Source organism: Cnephaeus nilssonii (genome assembly GCF_951640355.1).
Source record: "Cnephaeus nilssonii genome assembly, chromosome: 2".
Taxonomy (NCBI): Eukaryota; Metazoa; Chordata; class Mammalia; order Chiroptera; family Vespertilionidae; genus Cnephaeus; species Cnephaeus nilssonii.
In genome coordinates this window covers 27,682,882-27,702,738 of record NC_137073.1, presented here as the reverse complement: position 1 = coordinate 27,702,738, position 19,857 = coordinate 27,682,882, and the positions used below count along the sequence as shown (strand labels likewise).

The following is a 19,857-nucleotide window of genomic DNA, read 5'->3' as shown; positions in this document are numbered from 1 at the left end:
AAGGTGACAATTTATTCTTTTAAAGAGAGAACGTGGGAACGAAAATGAGCCTTGAGCTCCACTGGTGTGTTCTTTCCTTAATAAGCTCAGTGGTCCCAAAGGCTCTGACTCCCTTCCCTGCCGGAGGACCTTGGGGGCCTTTGGTGCTGCTAATTGAAGCAAAAGACCTTGCAGTTTGGCAGCTTGGTTTCCAGAGCAACAAGCTCCTCTGTGCATCCTTTTCCCACCCTCCCTCTGTCACCTCCTGGGCCTCTTCTCTCTCTCTCTTTTTTTTTTTTTTTAATATATTTTATTGATTTTTTACAGAGAGGAAGAGAGAGGGATAGAGAGTTAGAAATATTGATGAGAGAGAAACATCGATCAGCTGCCTCTTGCACACCCCCTACTGGGGATGTGCCCGTAACCAAGGTACATGCCCTTGACCGGAATGGAACCTGGGACCCTTGAGTCCGCAGGCCGACGCTCTATCCACTGAGCCAAACCGGCTTCGGCTGGGCCTCTTCTCTTAACCGCCCCCACCCCCCCTTACCCCAAATGCTTCTCTCTCTCTCTTATACCTTTGCACACACTGTTCCGCTACCTGGGACACTCTTTCTCTGATTCTTATTCAACTCCCAGGGAGCCTCCCTGATCGCCACATGGAGGTGATGTGTCCCTTTTAGGTGCCCCCGTGACAACGTCCTGTATTTCCTCCGTCTGGGAAGGGGACTCTGGTGCCTGTTACAATCACCTCCTTGAAGACAGGGGCCAGACAGCCACCAGTTCAACTCGGAAGAGAAAAGAGGCAAACAAATAGCCAGCTGCCAAAATCCTTTGGGGGCTGCGCCCTCAAGTTTCTGCCTGCACGACACCCATCCACACATGACATGTTAGTGACATCTTGATGTGGGTGCTTATTTTTCTTAATATCGGTGTCCATAGGCATGCGGGCAGAGCCACCGCTGTGTGGTTTGCCACACAGTACGTCCAGCGTGCAACCGGCTGCCTGAGACCAAGTACGTGCTCACATGGGACGTGTGGAATGAATAAGGGAGTGGATGAAGGTCCAGCCAGTCACGACTGAGACCGAAGGAAGAGGGCATGAACGTAGCTGAAATCTCTAAATTAGATCTGCAGCCAGACAGCCTGGCTTCATCACTTAGCTCTGCCCCTTAGGAGCTGTGTGCTCTTAGGCAAGTTACTCAGCCTCTCTGTGATTTTGGTTTCTCAGTCTGTGGACTGGGGGTGACCTACATCATAGGATGTGTGAAGACTCATAAACTGGTAAGTGCAAAGCACTTGACACAATGCCTAGCTCCGATGAAAACCCAGTTGGCCTGGTTATTCTGTTGCCATTACTCCCTGTCAAGCCATAAAACTGTAGAAATCCCTTCACGAGAAAGACATTAACAAAGGCTACTTTGGGGGTTAGGTTGATGAAAGATGTTCCTGGGATCCTTCTATTCCAAATTTCTAAAATCCCAGAGGAAAAGTGAGTATGGGAGGAGCGGGAGGAGGGGGTGGATACCAGGCAGAGTGGAGTTCATTACCATCCCAGTGCAAGCACCAGGCTCCTGTTACCTCCCAGGTCCTCCCAGTTAAAGGCCTTTGCCTGCTCACCTGGAAAGGGGAGTAATTGAGCACTGACCTGTCACAGCCTCATTTTCTGGTATGTTTCACCCCAGGAATCCATCACCATCATTTTCTTGGGGGAGAAAACCAAAAGGATCAGGAGTGAGGAGTGGGAGGGAGTGTTAATAGCTCTGTGGGGCCACACCTCGGGGAGAGAGTTTTCCACAGGGGCACTTGCTCTTAAAACAGTCCTCAGGCTTCGAGCCCTGGAGAAGCCTTGGAGCTTCCTCGGAGCTGGGATCCTCCCCTCCCCTCCCAGCTGCCCCAGAGCATTTAACTAACCATCCAGTCCTCCTGGCCAAGCCTGACTCAGCGAGTGAGTGAATGAGTGAGTGATTCTACAGGCTCTGACCTTCGGCCTGGCACACGGTAGACCAGTGCTCCCAGACCTTCCGTGCACACGAACTTTGGGAGTCTTGTTAAAATGCAGGTTCTGACTTGGTGAGGCTGGGGCAGGGGTGCTGAGATGCTGCTGTTTTTTCTTTTCTTTTCTTTTTTTTCTTTTTTAATCCTCAATCGAGAATATTTTTCCATTGAATTTAGGGAGAGAGGAAGAGAGAAACATCGATGTGAGAGAAAAGCATCGATTGGTGGCCTCCTGCACTCGCCCTGACCAGGGACCGGGCCTGGGAGGAGCCTGCAACCAAGGTACGTGCCCCTGACTGGAAATTGTACCCAGGACTCTTCGATCCGCAGGCTGACGCTCTATCCACTGAGCCAAACTGGCTAGGGCAAGATTCTGCATCTCTAACAAGCTCCCTGATGATGCTGATGCTGCCCTTCCCAGCTGTTGTGCTAAATAATCTGGAAAATCAAGCGTCAGCCTGCCTTCAGTGCTCAGTGAGAAAAGCCATCCCAGAGTCAGGACACATGGATGGGGCACACACCCTTCTCTCCACTGTCCCCCCAAGGGGGCAGTTGCCCAAAAGAAACAGTGTGTGATTCCCTGGCATGTATTTAGCCATTGAGAATTAGTTATTTTGTACCTCGTATGTGCCAGGCTCTGGGAGAGGGATGACTCAGTAGTCGATGACCTGAGTGGGGCAGAGGGACCAGCCCTGGACGTGTGAAAGGAGCCGGGAGTGAGACTGGGGCCTCATAGAGCAGAGCCCTTGACGGTCCACCTTCTGGGAAAGGGACTCCAGGAGGAAAACCCACACAAAAAACCCCTCCCACTGTCAAATGGGAGTTGACAAATGTCTGTTTCATCCCAAACTCAGGGAGGAAAAGCAAGCTCTCCCTTCTCCAGCATCCTTTGGTGAGGTCTGTACCATTAAATTTAAATACAGTGTTCTGCAACGTCCCCAGTGCTTTTAAGCCTATAGTGAATAATAATAATGTTTTAACTCGAAATTAGAGAAATAACCCAAACTCTACTTTTAATCAGTTGTGTGGCCTGTGGCTTAATTTTTGTTAAAATACAGATAAGCTGAGCAACGTGGATATCTGCTGTGATGTTTTGTGTTGCTGCGCGGTGGGGTTGTTTTATATTTTTGGAGTTCTGCCTTCCATCCAGGGCTGGGTTTCTATTGACATTTGGGGTTGGAAAGTTCTTTGTGATGCGGGGGTGGGGGGGGGGGGCTGTCCTGTTCATTGTAGGATGTTCAGCAGCATCCCTGGCCTCTACCAATTGGATACCTATAGCACCCCATTTTTTTAAATATATGTTTTTATTGATTTTACAGGGAGAGAGAGAAACATCAATGAGAGAGAAATATCCATCGGCTGCCTCCTACATGCCCCCTACTGGGGATTGAGCCGAAACCGGGGCATGTGCCTTTACCGGGAATTGAACCGGTGACCTCTTGGTGCATGGGATAACACGCAACCATATGAGTTACACCAGCTGCGCACTCCCCCAGTTTTTAACAACCAAAACTGTCTCTAGACATTGTTCAGTGTCCCTGGGGGTGAAAATTGCCCCTAAACCATTGCTCCAGCGTGAACAACGAGGGAGGCCTGGGATGTGGAACTTCCACTTTTAAAACTGGGACTGCCCCAGGCAAGCTGGGAAGATTTGGCCACCCTACTTCCACCTCTAATAGGAACAGGACAGGCCAGAAATACCATCCTCTTTGCCCATTAGTCCAGCCGACTCCTGGACAAACCAATGTGGTTACAGTGATGGGTGGGAAGGAGATGGAATGGGTTTGCTGCTCCCATCCACGTGAGGGGGAAACTGCTCCAAAGTAGCCGAGCCTCCCTGTGTAGAAGGCAGTGCCTGCAAGTCCCCACGAAGAGCTCACAGCACACAGCGTCCCAAGGGGTCCTCCAGCCTCCTGGCCAGCACCGTGCAAAGGCATTGCAGCAATGGCCTCTGGGACCCATGTCCTCAGCTGAGAAAGGGGGAGACCAAGCCCTGAGGGGCCGGGACCCGAGCACACCGAGCCCGCTGGACTCTCACGCACAGCTCTCTCCTTTGCCATGCAGAGGAGAATCCAGGGGGCAAACTGTGCATCAGTTTAGAAAATAGCACACATTGAAAGACAGTTGGCCAGGACCAGGCAGCGGGGTGGGACACACCAGGGCTGACCCTGGTCAGATGGAAAAGCCCGGTGGCTCTGACAGGAAGCACGGCTCGGAACCTGCCAGCTTAGCGTAGCTCTATTGATTAATGCAACCGTCCCCTTCTTCAGAAAAAGGCACGGAGGCGCGCGCACACACACTGTCAATGTTGCATTTAATTTCCGGGGATTCCCTAGACTCCTGAAGCGGCACCAGCCCGATTATGAAACCCTAAGCTAGTCATTAATAATCATACTATTACAGAGTGATCCATATATGCCAAGGGCTCCGCAAATTTATTTGGCCCAGCTAGCAACCTTTGGTGGGGTCTGTACCATTAAATTTAAATACAATGTTCTAGCAATGCCCCCAGTGCTAAACCCAGTGAAGTGGGTTCTAGAAGTGGATTAACCATTCTCAGCCCTGCTGGTTTCCCCATGAGGAAGCATCAGGGGCGTGGGCTTTAAGATCAAAGACTTTGGTGTCCGGAGTCCCCGGTTCAAGTCCCTACTCTGCCACTTGCTAGCAGGATAACCTTGGGCAAGTCAACCTGTCTAAGCCACAGTTTCCCTAATATGAACTTGGCACATCCTAAATGCTCAATAACTGTTGTCTACTACCTTTTTGATTCCGCTATTATAGTGGCTTAAAAGGCAAAGACTCTACACCCCTGAGCACTGCAAAAGGAACCCCAAAGATCAGCCAATTTGACCGCTGAGCAGGGAAGGAGTGTGTGCATCACACAGCTCCTCAGGTGGAGAGCTGGTGGCATCAAATGTCACCTCTGGCCACGGCCTGACCTCACAGATTAGCCACTGAACCTAGTTCAAGGATGGTTCTCAGCAGGCCTTCCTCCCACCAGCCATCTGGACTTACGGCTTCAAAAACAACAACACGCGTTCCCCAAGGGGCCGCCAGAGGAGCTGGAGTTCGGGAGAACTTTATTGTCTCAAATGTGGGTTTTCCCTTTAAGCCTCTTCAGAATTAAGAACAAACACCAGCAGTTCAATGGGCTAACAATATAAATAGTGTTGGCTGTAGTTTGTCAATAAACACGTGGAAGAAATGTCCACCCTTGCAAGAGAGCCCAGACTTGCCAAGGGAAACAAGATACCATGTTTTGCTTATAAAATTGGCAAAGATTGCCATTAAAGTGGTAACACTGTGAGATGGGCACCCAGACATTAACGTGGGAGTACAAATTGCTTTCAGGAGGCAATTTAGCAAATTGTATCAAACCTTCAAAATCTCTCCTCAGAAAATCATGAGAAATGCTGAAAAGGCTTTATGCCCATGGCTGTTCATCTCCGAATAATGGGTAATTGTTGTTTAAAAGGGGAAACAATCTAATTACCCTCAAATAGGGGGATGATTGCATAAACTCTAGAGGGGCCACTCAGTGGAGTCTTCAAGAGCTATTTAAAACAATGTTTACTAAAACTTACCATGTGTGGGGGAATGCTCATACTCTAATTTTTAGAAATCAGAATATTAACTGGTGTGTATAATACAATATAATCACAAGTGTATTTTTTAAAAATCATCACCCGAGGATATTTTCCCATTGATTTTTAGGGAGGAGGAGATAAGGAGGAGAGAGAAACGTTGATGTGAGAGAGACACATCGATGGTTGACTCCTGCAGAAGCCCTGACCCTGGTCGGGGATGGAGCCTGAAACTGAGGTACATGCCCTTGATCAGAATTGAACCCAAGACCCTTCAGTCCATAGGCCAGCTCTCTAACCACTGAACAAACTGGCCAGAGCCACAATTGTATTTTTAAAATATATTTTTATTGATTCAGAGAGGAAGGAAGCGGGAGAGAGAGATAGAAACATCAATGATGAGAGAGAATCATTGATCAGCTGCCTCCTGCACACACACACACACACACACACACACACACACACACACTGGGATCGAGCCCGCAACTCAGGCATGTGCCCTTGACCAGAATCGAACCTGGGACTCTTCAGTCCGCAGGCTGATGCTCTATCCACTGAGCCAAACCGGCTAGGGCCACAATTTTATTTTATTTTTTAATATATTTTATTGATTTTTTACAGAGAGGAAGGGAGAGGGATAGAGAGGTAGAAACATCGATGAGAGAGAAACATCTATTGGCTGCCTCCTGCACACCCCCTACTGGGGATGTGCCCGCAACCAAGGTACATGCCCTTGACCGGAATCGAACCTGGGACCTTTCAGTCCGAAGGCCGACGCTCTATCCACTGAGCCAAACCGGTTTCGGCCACAATTGTATTTTTAAAAAATCACTTCATTCAAGCATGGCATGAAGAAAAATGGACCAAAGTAGTGACATTTTCCTGGTGTTCTATAATGAGCGTATATTACTTTGATTAATTTGTAAATGCTGGTATGCATGTATTTTTTGGACCTCAAGGGTAGAATTGCATTAATCATAATGGACATGTTTTACTTTCATTCTTGAAAATATGTCAGAAGCTGTAGAAACAATGTTGGCAGTGCCCGCCTTCCTCGCAGCCTGTTTCCTCTCTGCCCCCAGCCGTGCCAGCGCTGCCCCAGGCTTCCCTGTGCCCACTGTTCTGTGTGGAGTTCAAAGGTCACGGCTATCGATTTCTCCCTCTCAATCAGACCTGGGCCGAGGCTGACTTGTGCTGTTTGAGTTCTCCGCCATCAGGAAGTCCACCAAACTGGCCTCTATCCGAGGTGAGTAGACTCCTTGGTCCTCCACAGCCCAACCAAGCACCCGCTTTGGAAAGGGGAGTGGAGAATGGCATTTGCCACTGGCACTTCTCTTTAGTAATTGAAACTGACTTTTTTAAAAATATTTTTTTATTGATTTCAGAGAGGAAGGGAGAGAAACATAAGTGATGAGAGAGAATCATTGATTGGCTGTCTCCTGAATGCCCTCTACTGGGGATGGAGTCTACAACCTGGGCATGTGCCCTGACGGCGAATTGAACCTGGATATTGAACTGTGACCTCCTGGTTCATAGGTCAACAACCACTGAGCCATGGCAGCTAGGCGAAACTGAACTTTATCCAGCTCAATTGCTCATCAAAACTGTTGTTGGCTATCGAAGGCAAAGCATTTAGTAAGAGGAACAAAGAGTGTGCTAGAAGATCCATCTTTATAAGTGTCGATCTTGCGCTGTGCCCTGCTCTTTAATCATAGGGGTTAGCCCTCTACTATAGCTCACACGATATACACACAAAGAATATAAGGAGTAATAGCTGATGTTTATTTGCTAAGTGTTGATATACATCATCTTATTAAGCCTCCCTCAAACTAAATTAGGTAGATGTCTCCATTTTACTGACGTGGAATCTGAGTCTCCAAAAAGGTAAGTAACTTGCTCAAAGTCCCTTTGAGCAAGCTATACAGTGGTGAAGCTCGGCTTTGAACCTAAGCAGTCAAATTCCATAGTTTACCCACCAAGGTATCCTTCAGCATCCTCTGTCTCCTAAGCCCCAGCCACACTGACCATCTCAGAGTTCTGCAATCTGGTCCAACCCTTTTATACCTCCATACCTTTGCACATTCTGTTCCCTCTGCTGGGAATTCCCATTTATATCTTCTACTCCAGGTTGATATCTCCTCAACCTTCAAGACATAGCTCTGCCGCCCTAGCTGGTTTGGCTCAGTGGATAGAACGTTGGACTACGGACTGAAAGGTCCCGGGTTCAATTCTGGTCAAAGGCACATGCCCGGGTTGCAGGCTCGATCCCCAGTTGGGGGTGTGCAAGAGGCAGCTTATCAATGATTCTCTCTCATCATTGATGTTTCTATCTCCCTCTTCCTTCCTCTCTGAAATAAATAAAAATATATTTTTTTAAAAAAGACATAACTCTGCCTGGGCCGGCATGGCTCAGTGGTTGAGCATTGACCTATGAACCAGGAGGCCACGGTTCAATTCCCAGTCAGGGCACATGCCCTGGTTGCAGGCTCAATCCCTAGTGGGGGTTGTGCAGGAGGCAGTTGATCAATGATTCTCTCTTATCATTGATATTTCTATCTTTTTCCCTCTCCCTTCCTCTCTGAAATCAATAAAAATGTTTTTTAAAGACATAGCTCTGACAACATCTCTTCACCAAAGTCTCCCTGTCTAGGTGGCAGCCACTCCCCTAGAGCACTTTCTCCACCGCATTTAATGACCGGTTTTCACATCGATGTCCTTGCTGGATTGTGAGCTCCCTGAAGCCAGGTGTGCTGTTTTCCATGCCACCCAGCTTCGAATTCACAACTTGAAAAGCCTCTGCTTTTCAAGAATCTCAGAGACTTGAAGTTAGAAAGGCAGTTGGTTCTTCATGCCTTAGAGTCACTGCGTTTTGCTAAAAACAAGGAGGGGTCCTCATTCTCCCTTAGTTTCCAAGGGAGTCTTGAATCTTCCCATCTATTCACCCAACAGATATACTGAGCACCCACTGTGTTCTCGGTGGTGCTGAAGAATATAGTGAGAATAAAGGATCTAACCAGGAGAACGGGAACCGCTACAAATATTTAAAACAGAGAGAATTTAATATATCCATAAGTGATGGGATCTGAGAACTTAAAGAGACGGTAGTGAGGTGATCTAGAGATTGGCAACAGCAGGAAAGCCAATCCCACCGCTGAGGAGGCCAGTCCCCAGGCAGAGAGAAGCTGGAGCCACTGAGGCGAGGCAGCCCCAGCCGCGACTCCCTAGGCAGGGAGGGAAAGGAATACCCTGACTCCCCCCCCCCCCCCCCCCCCCCCCCGCTCCATCCGTGCCTCCCTTACGTGGAGGGCGGCTGACCTGACAGGGAAAGGCAGCCTTGAAAAGTCAAGTGCCCTGTGATACAGAGCACAGCGCAAGACCGGCACGTATGAAGGTGGATGAAATAAGTTCTCAAAAACGCTCAGCCTAGAGGAGAAAGTGAGGTACGTGCACTAAAGAGTAACTGTGCCCGATTCCACGGAAGCCGTTCCTCTGGCCGGCCCTCGGGAAGGGCAGTCGGCTGCCTCGCGCTGCCTGGAACCTAAACCTCGGTTCATCGGCATCAGAAGGATTTCCTGCAAACCCAGGGGTCTCCCAGCAACCTCTGGCCCAACTCCTGTTCTGCCTCAACCTCCCGTCTTCCTCTCTTCTCAACTCCCCTCCCTTCCTCTCTTACACTAGCATCCTCCCCATTTCCTCTCTCTTACAGGCAGTTTTCCACTTTGGCATAGAATGCTTTCCTGAAAACGTGAACAAGAGTGGAATTCCAACAATGATTTGTTATCAAAGAGGTTTTTGTTCTCATAAAACTGGACACTATTATAAAATTTCCAATTACATCTTGTCTTTGAGACACAATTCAGTCTTATATTTCTGGAATTTTCTTCATGCTTTTTAACTTTGTCCTTTCCTTCATAGTTAACCACACATCAGCGTATGTCTGTGGAGCGTCTGATTGAAGTTCAAGTTCATGGTTCTTACCTAATAATGTCCATCTTTGTTTCAAGCAACAGCTGAATTGAATTAAGTTTATCTGCTCTCCTTATTACTTGCAGTTACACCTTGGGCCTTTCTATTTTCTAGTTATTTTGGCCAGATTTGGGGAGAATTGCAATAAAATATTGAAATTGTTTCTCCAGCAGGAGCTGTTGAACAAAGACAGCGATGGCGCTAAACTGACCGGGCGGCCCCTCCACAGACGGCTGCCCAGATGCATGCTCAGCAGTTGATGCAGCCGCCCCTGGATTGTGCATCAGAGGGCACTTGGGATGCCAGTACTCAGCCAGCTGGGGAGGACCCAGGTCAAAGAACACTTTGTCCCCAGAAATCCTACCACTCCTTTTTTTTAAATCCTCACCCAAAGATACTTTTCAATTGATTTTTAGAGAGAGTGGAAGGGAGGGAGGAGGGGGAGAGAGAGAGAAAAAACACACACCGTGTGAGAGACACACACCAATTGGCTGCCTCCCACATGTGCCCCAACTGGGGCCAGGGATCGAACCTACAACCCAGGTGTGTGCCCTTGATGGGGAATAGAACTGGAACCCTTTGGTCCATGGGCCCATGCTCTAACCTCTGAGCAAAACCATTTAGGGCCCTACCACTCCCTTTTTGTCTCTTCATGGTATCGCCAATATAACCCACCTTGTTTGCTAGGTGTTTTTTTTGTTTGTTTGTTTGTTTGTTTGTTTTGAGGTGGCTATACATTTTTAGGATGAATAGCATTACTGAGGCCTGCTCTGAGCTGGCATGGATCAAATCCAGAGGTGCCCCTGGGATGACAGCCACATCCAGGTGACCTAATTAAAAAAGAAAAAGGAGAAAAAAAAGCAGGATTGTATCCTGTCCTCTATTTACTCTGGTCCAGGAAGGTTAACAAGGATTGCTTTCAGATTTCAGCGCCACCCTGTGAGCAGAGGCAACAAGTGACACGCTGCTGCTTCTTACCTTCACAGCTGGGAGGAGAATGTCTTCAGGTTCCTGGGATCCCAGCTGACACCTGGACGGGCCTTCACGACCATAGGCAGGTGAGGAAGCAATGGCCAAGGCTCCGGCCAGGATTCCATTCTCATTTAACCAGCGTTTCATGTGGAACTGGTGTACCCGGCCGTGCTAGGTGCCCAGCAGACAGAGAGAAATCAGACACCAGGGTGCCCAGTTAGAATTCAACAAATATTGTGGCAGAGGGTATGGTGGGAACATATAGCATGGTCAGGGAAGGCCGCTGTTTGGCGTGGGGGCTCCAAAAAGCAGACATAGGGAATGTCTTCAGACAGTGATGTGGGTCTGAGACCTGTGAAAGGAGAGGGGAGGGGAGGCCTGGGTAGGAAGAGTCTCAGACCACAACACAGTGGTGAGAAGGTCTTGGCTAGGCCCCTGGGGAGTCCCCAGGCAAAGGATGCTCATGACAGAATTGGGCCAGCGCTCGTACCTCTGACATACTGAGTAACTGACAAGTTATGGCACAGCCTGGAGGAAGCGAGGTCTGGCTGTGAATGCCATGGTGGACCCAAAGGGGCCGTGGGTCCAAAGGGGCCGGGAGCTGAGGCTGTCAGTCAACCATGCTCCCTGCAGCTGGTTCTCCAGCTCTAAGCAGTGCCGTCCGTGGCTGCCACAGCCTCCCTGCATAAGAGACATTTGAGCTAAAGTCTAACGGACAAACAGGTGTCAGCCAGAGGACTAGCATTCCCGGTAGAGGGAACAGCATGGGCAGAGGGCCTGAGGTGAGAGAGATCATGGCACTTTCAAGGACACTAAAGACCAGTGTGTCTGGGATACACAGTGGGGCAGGGGTGGGTGGAAAAATGGTGGAGAATAAGGTTGCAGAAGATGGCTGGGGCTGGATCTCAGACCTGGCAAGACCACAGCAGACTCCACCCAGAGATCTGGTCCCCAGACTTTCCCTGGGCAAGCTGCAAACCGTCTCTATTTTGCAAGCATGCTTCTGGCCCTGCCTCAGAGCACTGTAGGGGACAGGGTTCCAGTTCCAGCTCCTAATCTGCCACTTAGTGGCCGCCAGGTGACTTTGAGCAATTTTTTTTTTACCTCTCTGAGCTCCAGTTCCCTCAGCTATAAAATCAGGTTGATAATAATGGTGGTGCCTTATTGTAAAAAAGTAAATAAGCTGATGTATGTAAAGGGCTTAGCCTGGCATTGTATAAGAGCTCATCAAGGAGGGTACAAATTGCTTGCAAAGTAGCAGAAGTAACAGTAGTGTCCAAACTCAGTAGAGAGAGGTTTTTAAATCAAAGAATTCCTGTGGCAAGAACCCATATAAAAGTTGTAATTAAAAAAATGTCCATTGATAATAGTAACTTTAAAATTGGATTAAGAATACACCTTTTTAGAGTTTAAGGAACTTGTATTACAAGATCTAAGAATAATAATGGAAAAAAAAATACAGCAAAAGGGCTGATTTTTTTTTTTTTTGAGGGCTAGGCACCATGTGCCAAGCACTAGCTAAGTCCTTTGCATGCTTTAATCATTCAATCCTCGCAATAACTCTCTGAGCAAGATACCAACTCCATTTTACAGGTGTGGAAACTGAGGCTCAGAGAGGCTAAGTCACTTGTCTAGATTGCAGAGCTAGGAAGTGGGTGGAGCTGGAATCTCAAGCTCTAGTGTCTCTCTCTCTCTTTCTCTCTCTCTCTCCTCTCTCTCTCTCTCTCTCTCTCTCTCTCTCTCTCTCTCTCTCTCTCTCTCTCTCTCTGGAACAGCAAGCTATTCCCATTATATGATGTGGCCTCCATAATCATTGGTGCTTTGGGGAGACTTTTCTAAACACTTGAATAAATGGAGAAATGAGATCATGGAATGATAACACCTGTAGCCGGAAGTTCCTTTTGTCTGCAAGATTGCGTCTCTGACCATTCATTGAGCCAGTCCTGCCCTGTTGGAGTGAGCCCAACTCTAGCATCATCTTGTAGCTGTGCCTAGTGTGGAGATGACACTCAATAACTGTAAAGCACAGAGGAGATAAATCTCCCAGACAGAGATTTGAAACAAGCAAATCTTGACACAGAGTGGTTGCTTGGTCATAAGTAACAGGAAACCCAATTAAAACTGGCTTAATAAATAAAAAGGGCAGTGGGCCTGGCTGGTATTACTCAGTGGTTGAACGTCGACCCATGAACCAGAAGGTCACAGTTGGATTCCTGGTCAGGGCACATGCCTGGGTTGTGGGTTCAATCTCCAGTAGGGGGCATGCAGGAGGCAGCCCATCAGTGATTCTCTCTCATCGTTGATGTCTCTATGTCCCTCTCCCTATCCCTTCCTTTCTGAAATCAATTAAAACACACACACACACACACACACACACACACACACACACACACACAGGCTCTTGGCTTTCATTCCTGGATCAAGTGTCTGTTCGTTGTCCTGAGCTGTTTCTTACGTTTCTGTAGCATAAAGCCTTGTAGCACTAGCCATCCAATCTAGTTATGCTTATAGAATCTAGTTTATCTAGTCATCAGCTATCTGATTCATCACTCCTGCTAGTGTATTCCCTCCCCCAGGACACCCTCCCGGTTCCCTCCACGAAAGTTTGGACAACTGGACACGGCCTTGTGCCGGGGCTGTCTGTGCTCCGCACGCCATCACTCATCGCCAGCCTGGAGGGAGGCCATCCAGCTCCTGAGCCCCATCTGGCTGCCTGATTCCTCAGACTGCTCCCAGGATCAGTGGTTCCAGATCAGGGTCTCTGGAAGCGGTTGCTGAGACAGAGTTTGGAGTAGATGTTTATTAGGGATCAACACTTGCGAAGAGAAGGCAGAGGAAGAAGTGGAACTGAGCCTGACAAATTATCCGCCAACCTGCTAGGGAGATGTGGGGCAAATATCGGCCATCAGAGCAGACCACATAGGGCTGGAATGGCCAGGGCTTTAGACCCGGACTTCACTCAGTCAGTGACGTGGGCTTTCCGGAAAAGGATGTGACTTCAGTTACAGCAGCTCTCTGGGGCTGAGGCTAACTCTGAAGGAGATGACGGCTGCAGGTCCAGCTTCCTCCTTCCTTCAAGAAGCATCTGTGTGGTGCATCTCCGTATTACCACATCTGAAATAAAAAAGACGTGGGTTCAGATCCCACCCCTGCCACCCACTGTGTGTCCTCATGGAAGTGGCTTGTCCTTTCTGAGTTTCTGTTTCCTCCTTCGTAAAATGGAAACAGCCCCCTCCAGCTCTTACTGTGAGTTATCAGGCAGCTTTGGGAAAGAAAAAGTCTGCAGAGGTGACTTCTCCAGAAAACCAGCATTTATTCCTCAAGCATTGCAACTATCTCTATTTTCTCCACTTTGGCTGCATATCTTTCTAAACCATCTTATACACTTCCCTGCTTTCTTAAATGGAAGATACCAAGAGGATTCGCCTTCTCTTGATGACACAGGGCCATGTGGGCTGCATCTACCTCAGGTATTTTTGTCTCCTGTCATCGTATCTTGGTGCCATTGTGCCTGTCTCTGACAGCTCACAGAATCCCCCATCTTTTCTAGGATGTTACTGCTGAGATGCTGTGGGAGGGAATAATGAGAGAGAGATTAGTGACAACTAATGGATGGATGGATGGGTGCATGGATGAATAGATTCATGGGTAGATGAATATTTGAATGAATAGAGATGATAGATATTTGTAGAGATCTAGATGATGGATGGATGGATGGGTAGATAGATGGATAGGCAGACAAGAAGGCAATGAGGAATCAACTCTAAACCTCAAACTGGGAAGAGATAAAAAACACAGAAGGCTGACCGCACCCTCAGGACAGTCGTCTCAGAGAAGGACAGGCTGCACCTCACCCCTGTGAGGGGCCCTAGGAGGGAGTGTGTTTCTCCTGTGCTCAGTGTATAAGCGGGGTGTTCTCTGTGGGGCTGTAAAAGAGATTCTGGAGATGCGTCAACTGTCAAAATAATCAGATGGGGCAGAGTTAAGTGATTTGACCAATTTGAAGGATAATAATTTTTTAAAGAAACAGGGAAGTCAGACCTATGTTATTTAGAAGCAAATTTCAGAGCCAACAGCCCGATATCCATCTTTTTAAAGAGGGTCCGACCAGCTGGGGTGCTCGCTGAGGAAGCCCTGTCTTCCCTCTCCCGATCCTCACAAATGAGTTAACATGTTAGCATGTTCACAGAAGATTCCAGGGCTTTCTTTTCCAACCCAGGGTTAGCCACACAGCTCTTCTTCCTAACACCCACTGAGCATCAGGGACTTTAGCCATGGAAGCTCGTTTCTTTCAACAGTCCCACGGCAGGAGCTCTGCCAGCCATGTGTTATGAATGTGGACATCTCCCGCCGTCTATGGCGTGGTGAGGTGGGGGACCATTGCCCTAAAGTAACTGACAGTGAGATAAACGATGGCCCATTTGTTCAGGGAACTCTATGCAGCCTTTACATACAGATTGAGAACATGTAGGGGGCATATGGTTGAGGGGTAAAAGCAAGTTGCAGAAATATGGATAAAATATTATATCACTTGCATATCTAAAATCTCCCCCACAGAATTACACTTCTTATTTCTGTAGACACATATAACTGTCAATATGGAATAAAAAATCTGGAAGGATTCACACAGAAGTGTAAAACTAAGGGCCTCAGGGATGGGGGTAACAGTCCCAAGGGTGAACTTAAGTGTGCTCTGTAATTTTTAACGTTTGACAATGATCATATATTCATATATCCATGTGTAGTTAAAAATATAGAGCTACATTAAAAATACTATAAGTTTTAGTCCATGCTCTTTCACAACCTCCAGGGCTGGGTTTGACTTGGCCAAGAACCCAGGACCAGCTAGTGATTGAGACAAACACTGATATGTTTAATATATTTATTACCAAAATGCTTTTAAGAGGGTAGTTCCAATTCCCACCCTTACCTATGCAAATAATAACATTCTTTGCTGGTACTGGTTTTCATTAATATTACTTTGATTGCCATTGAGGATGAGCATTGTGACAGGATCATAGTGTATTGGGCCCTCTTGAGTTGGAGGTGGGGGTGCCAGTTTTTCAGTCTCCCCTTGGCTGGGAAATGCCCACCTCCCACAGCCTAGTGACTATTTAATTAGCACCTGCCCCTTACAGAACCAACCAGGCACCCAGCAAACTCCCCCTCTGCAGGAGCCTGTACTTCTCCCACACCCTCTGGAGTTACTGCTGTTTGCCTTACAATAGAAAGACTGCAACAGTAACATCGGCCTGTCAGAGCCAAGTCTTGTAGGGAGCACTGGTGCGTGTTGATGATGCCGTATATCCGCAGGGGCAAGGCCCCAGCTGCGGCAAGCACAGGTGCAGGGGAGAGATGAGGAGAGGCCCCTCGTGCCTGCTCTCCTCCACGTGGGCCCTGGCAGCCTGACATTCACTGGTACCTCCTTGCCAAGCCCCACAGTGCATCAGCTACCACCAGTGTCATTAACTCATTACCTTTCATCCACACAGGCCAGCCCATTGCCAGCCCCAGCCACAGGCTCTATGGAGAAGAGTGTTGTTGCAAAAGGGGCCTCCTAGTTCTAACAGAGCCGCAGAGGTAAAATTGTAGGCATCAGAATTTCAATTAGGGACAGACTTGCCTTTATTAGGACAACATCTTGATCAAACACTTGGAGGGGAGGGGAGAAGCCAAAGTAACGAAAGAGATGGTCAAACCACTCCCGATTCAAAATGAGTTGGAAATCTATGGCTATCATGTGTCAGAGATTTGTTTAATTCATCCATGAAGGAACCAGCAGGATGGGAAGAAACTGGGTCAAAGGATAGGATGAATGAATAGACACACACCATCATATATCCATTTTGGGGGGAAGAATGCTAGAGAAAATTTCCAAGATAAATACAAAACAAGTTAATGATCAACAGGGCAATAAAACCTCTAGGCCAAGAATTAGCAAATGATGACCTGCTCATCGAATCAGACCCACCACCCGTTTTTGTATGCCCATGAGCTAAGAGGGTTTTTTACATATTTAAACAGTTGGAAAAAGAAAGGACAATGTTTCATAACACGTGAAAATGACATGAAATTCAAATTTTATTGGAGCTCAGCCATGCACATTCGCAGCAGTCTGGCTGCTTCCACAATGCGATGGCAGAGTTGAACGCTTGCAATGGAGACTGTATGGCCCGCAAAGCCTAAAATATTCATCATCCAGCCCTTCACCTGCTGTAGGGGAATGACATGCCAATACTCTTTGAGATGATGTTCTCTCCTGGACAAAAATCATTTGCAACTTAATTTTCTACAAGATCACATCTAACTTTATAGCATCTGGACCTAATCAATAACAAAGTCAAACTTACATCCCCTGGAAAATCAGATAACCTTTAAGCAGACAGGGTTTCAATTTGATTTTGAAAGATTATACAGCCATCTTTTTACTTTATTTTCAACTTTCAGATAATTGTTCTTAACACTTGGAACCAAAAGATTATTAAGTATTACGGACTCGGCGATCTATTATGATGTACATTTCATAGTTCAGCAGGTCACTGCTGCCTCAGGAGTAGGTAAAAAAGTCAGAGCAAGTCTATGAATTGGGCCAGTGGTTCTCAATTCTAAGGTGCGTGTGAAGAAGGGGATCCTCTTACAATGCACATCCTGCTTCGGTAGGTCTGGCGCAGGGCCTGCGATTCTGCATTTCTAACAAGATCCCAGGAGATGCGTAAGCTGCTGGTCCAGGGGCCACACTCTGAGCAGCAGGCATGTCATTCAAGTTTAAACTGCTTATTGAGTTCTCCCTACATATCATGCACCATGCTCAGCACTCAGCGTGTGACGGGGAAGCCACTGCTCGAATGCAGAGCTCTCTGATCTCAAACTCCGTGCTCAGAGTGAAGGACGTAGAAGCAGGGGCAGGAATGGCCGTATGGTGGGGCAGTCACACCCCGTGATAACTGACACGATGTGATGTCATCCACTTTCTCCTGTGTTCAGAGAACTTGGTCTCTGGGGGGGAAAAATGCTAGAGTAAATTTCCAAAGTAAATATAACCTCCGGAGAGGCTGAATATCTGCCTTGTGTGGGTAGCAGGCCCCGCAGGATGGGAAGGTGCTTTTTAACTGCAATGTCATTTCAACACGATGGCATTTGCTCTGTTAGTGTATGCTCACGAGTCGTCGCCAACTGAGGACCTCTGGTCATCAATTCCCAGACTTTGACTCAGCTCCATTACCTTTGTCACAGGACCTCAAGGGGTCTCTTTATGCACCAAACAATCTCCTGAAGACAGAACAGGCACGCATTTCTGGAATTTCAATCTGCCCTCCTAGGGAGGCCGGCGTGAAGGAGCAGGCGCCCATCCTCTGCTGATGGGCTTGCTGCCCTCGCCAAGCACATCCCAGTCCCTTTGTCCTTCCATCCAGCAGTGATGGGAGGCTGTGGTTGATCACCCAGATGTCGTTATGACCTCCACTGTTTCTGGCAGTCCAGAGGGCAAGTGGCAACCACAGCTATGTCCAGTTGGAATGACCATAGCTATGTCCAGTTGGAATGACCAAAAGGGTTTTGACGTCATAAGACTCAGCGCCTCACCACACGGCAAACTTACCAGGTGTAATCTTAGGTGAATCATTTGATTGCACGCCAAGCTCTTTATTTCTAAAACTAGAGGCCCGGTGCGTGGATTCATGCACAGGTGGGGTGCCTTGGCCTGGCCTGCAGGGATCAGGCTGAAACTGGCTCTCCAACATCCCCCGAGGGGTCCCTGGATTGTGAGAGGGTGGTTCTCAGGTGATGAACCCGTAATTGGGCTCCTTTCTCTCTGGTTCCAGGTATGTCACCCGAGAACTGCAGCTGCCAAGTCACCACAGCTTGGCAGCTCCTGCGTTGAGCATCTGACCCCTGGTGGTCAGTGCACTGGTTGGAGCATCTGACCCCTGGTGGTCATTGCGCATCATAGCTACCAGTCAGATGTTGAATTGTCAGACAGTTGCTTAGGCTTTTATATATATAGATGAGTGTAATGATGCTTACCCACCAGAGGGTTGAATGAATTAAAGTGAAATTATGTAGATGGAAATCTTGGAAAACGGAGATGGGTTAGTTAGGGTCTGGGGCTTTAAACAACAGAAACAAACAATGTCTACCTTAAACAAAGAAGTAAACATTTATGGAAAGCATATAGAATATCTCACAGGAAGGAAGGAAAATAGGAGAGCCAGGACTTGAAAGGACAGGGACAAGCTCAGTGTGGTAGGCAGAGTTCTAAAATGACCCACAATGAGCCTTGTCCTTGTATAATCTCTTCCCCCTAAATGTTGGTGGACTCTGTGATTATGATAAAATATCACACCCATGATTCTGATATGTTATCTAGCAGAATGGATTTAGCAGATGTAATTAAGGTTACTAATCAGTTGACATAAAAAGGGAGATCATCCAAGTGGGTCTCATATGGTCACATGAGCCCTTTACAAGCAGAACGTTTTCTCTAGCTGGTAGCAGAAGAGGCAATCAAAGAGACAACAAGTGTCAGAACTATTTGATAGCTCTGAAGAAGGAGGAGATGCTAGGAAGTGAGAGTAGCCCCCACCTGATAGTCAATAGGAGACTGGGATGGCAGTCCTACAACCACAAGGAACTGAATTACTCCAACAATTTAAGCTTGGAAATAGATTCTTCCCCAGGGCCTCCAGAAAAAAACTCAGCTCAGCTGGCATCTTTTTCTTTTTTTCAGCTGGCATCTTGATTTCAACTTGGGAGACCCCAAGCAATGAGCCCAGCTAAGCCTGCCCATACTTCTCTGACCTGCAGAATTGTGAGATAATAAATGGGTGTTTTGTTATTTTTGCTATCTTTGATATTATCTTAAATTTCATATTATTATTACACTAGAGGCCCGATGCACGAAATTCTTACAAGGGGCTTGGCCCTCGCAGCCCGGCTGCCCCACAGCCCCGCCCACTGGTCGTTCCAGAAGGTCGTTCTGCCATCTGGTCTAATTAGCATATTAGCTCTTTATTATATAGGATATTTATTACAGTGTTTATAAGCACAATTTGAAAAACCAGAGTAACTGTTTTGTATGCTGCATGACAAATTACCACAAATATACCGTAGTTGCTTAAACCAACACAAATTTAGTAGTATCTCAGTTTTTGTGGGTCAGAAGTCCAGGTATGGCCCTGGGTTCACCTGTCTGAAATCAAAGTGTAAGCTGGGACTGGGGTCTCACTTAAGGCTGGGGGCTCTCCCAAGATTTATTGGTTGAGTTCAGTTACTTTAAAAAAAAATACTTTTTATTGATTTCAGAGAGGAAGGGAGAGGGAAAGAGAGAAACATCAATGATGAGAAATGATGGGAGAGAATC

At 47.4% G+C, this 19,857-nt stretch overlaps 1 protein-coding gene across 1 annotated transcript; it reads left to right on the top strand.

The window, feature by feature from the left end:
- Window positions 1–5,430: 5,430 nt before the first annotated feature.
- Window positions 5,431–12,435, top strand: CLEC19A (C-type lectin domain containing 19A; the record flags this gene model as incomplete). Its single annotated transcript, XM_079789572.1, is given in 5 exon segments — window positions 5,431–5,434; window positions 6,644–6,757; window positions 6,760–6,807; window positions 12,357–12,392; window positions 12,395–12,435. Coding segments are annotated over 5 exon segments (243 nt in total).
- Window positions 12,436–19,857: the final 7,422 nt, after the last annotated feature.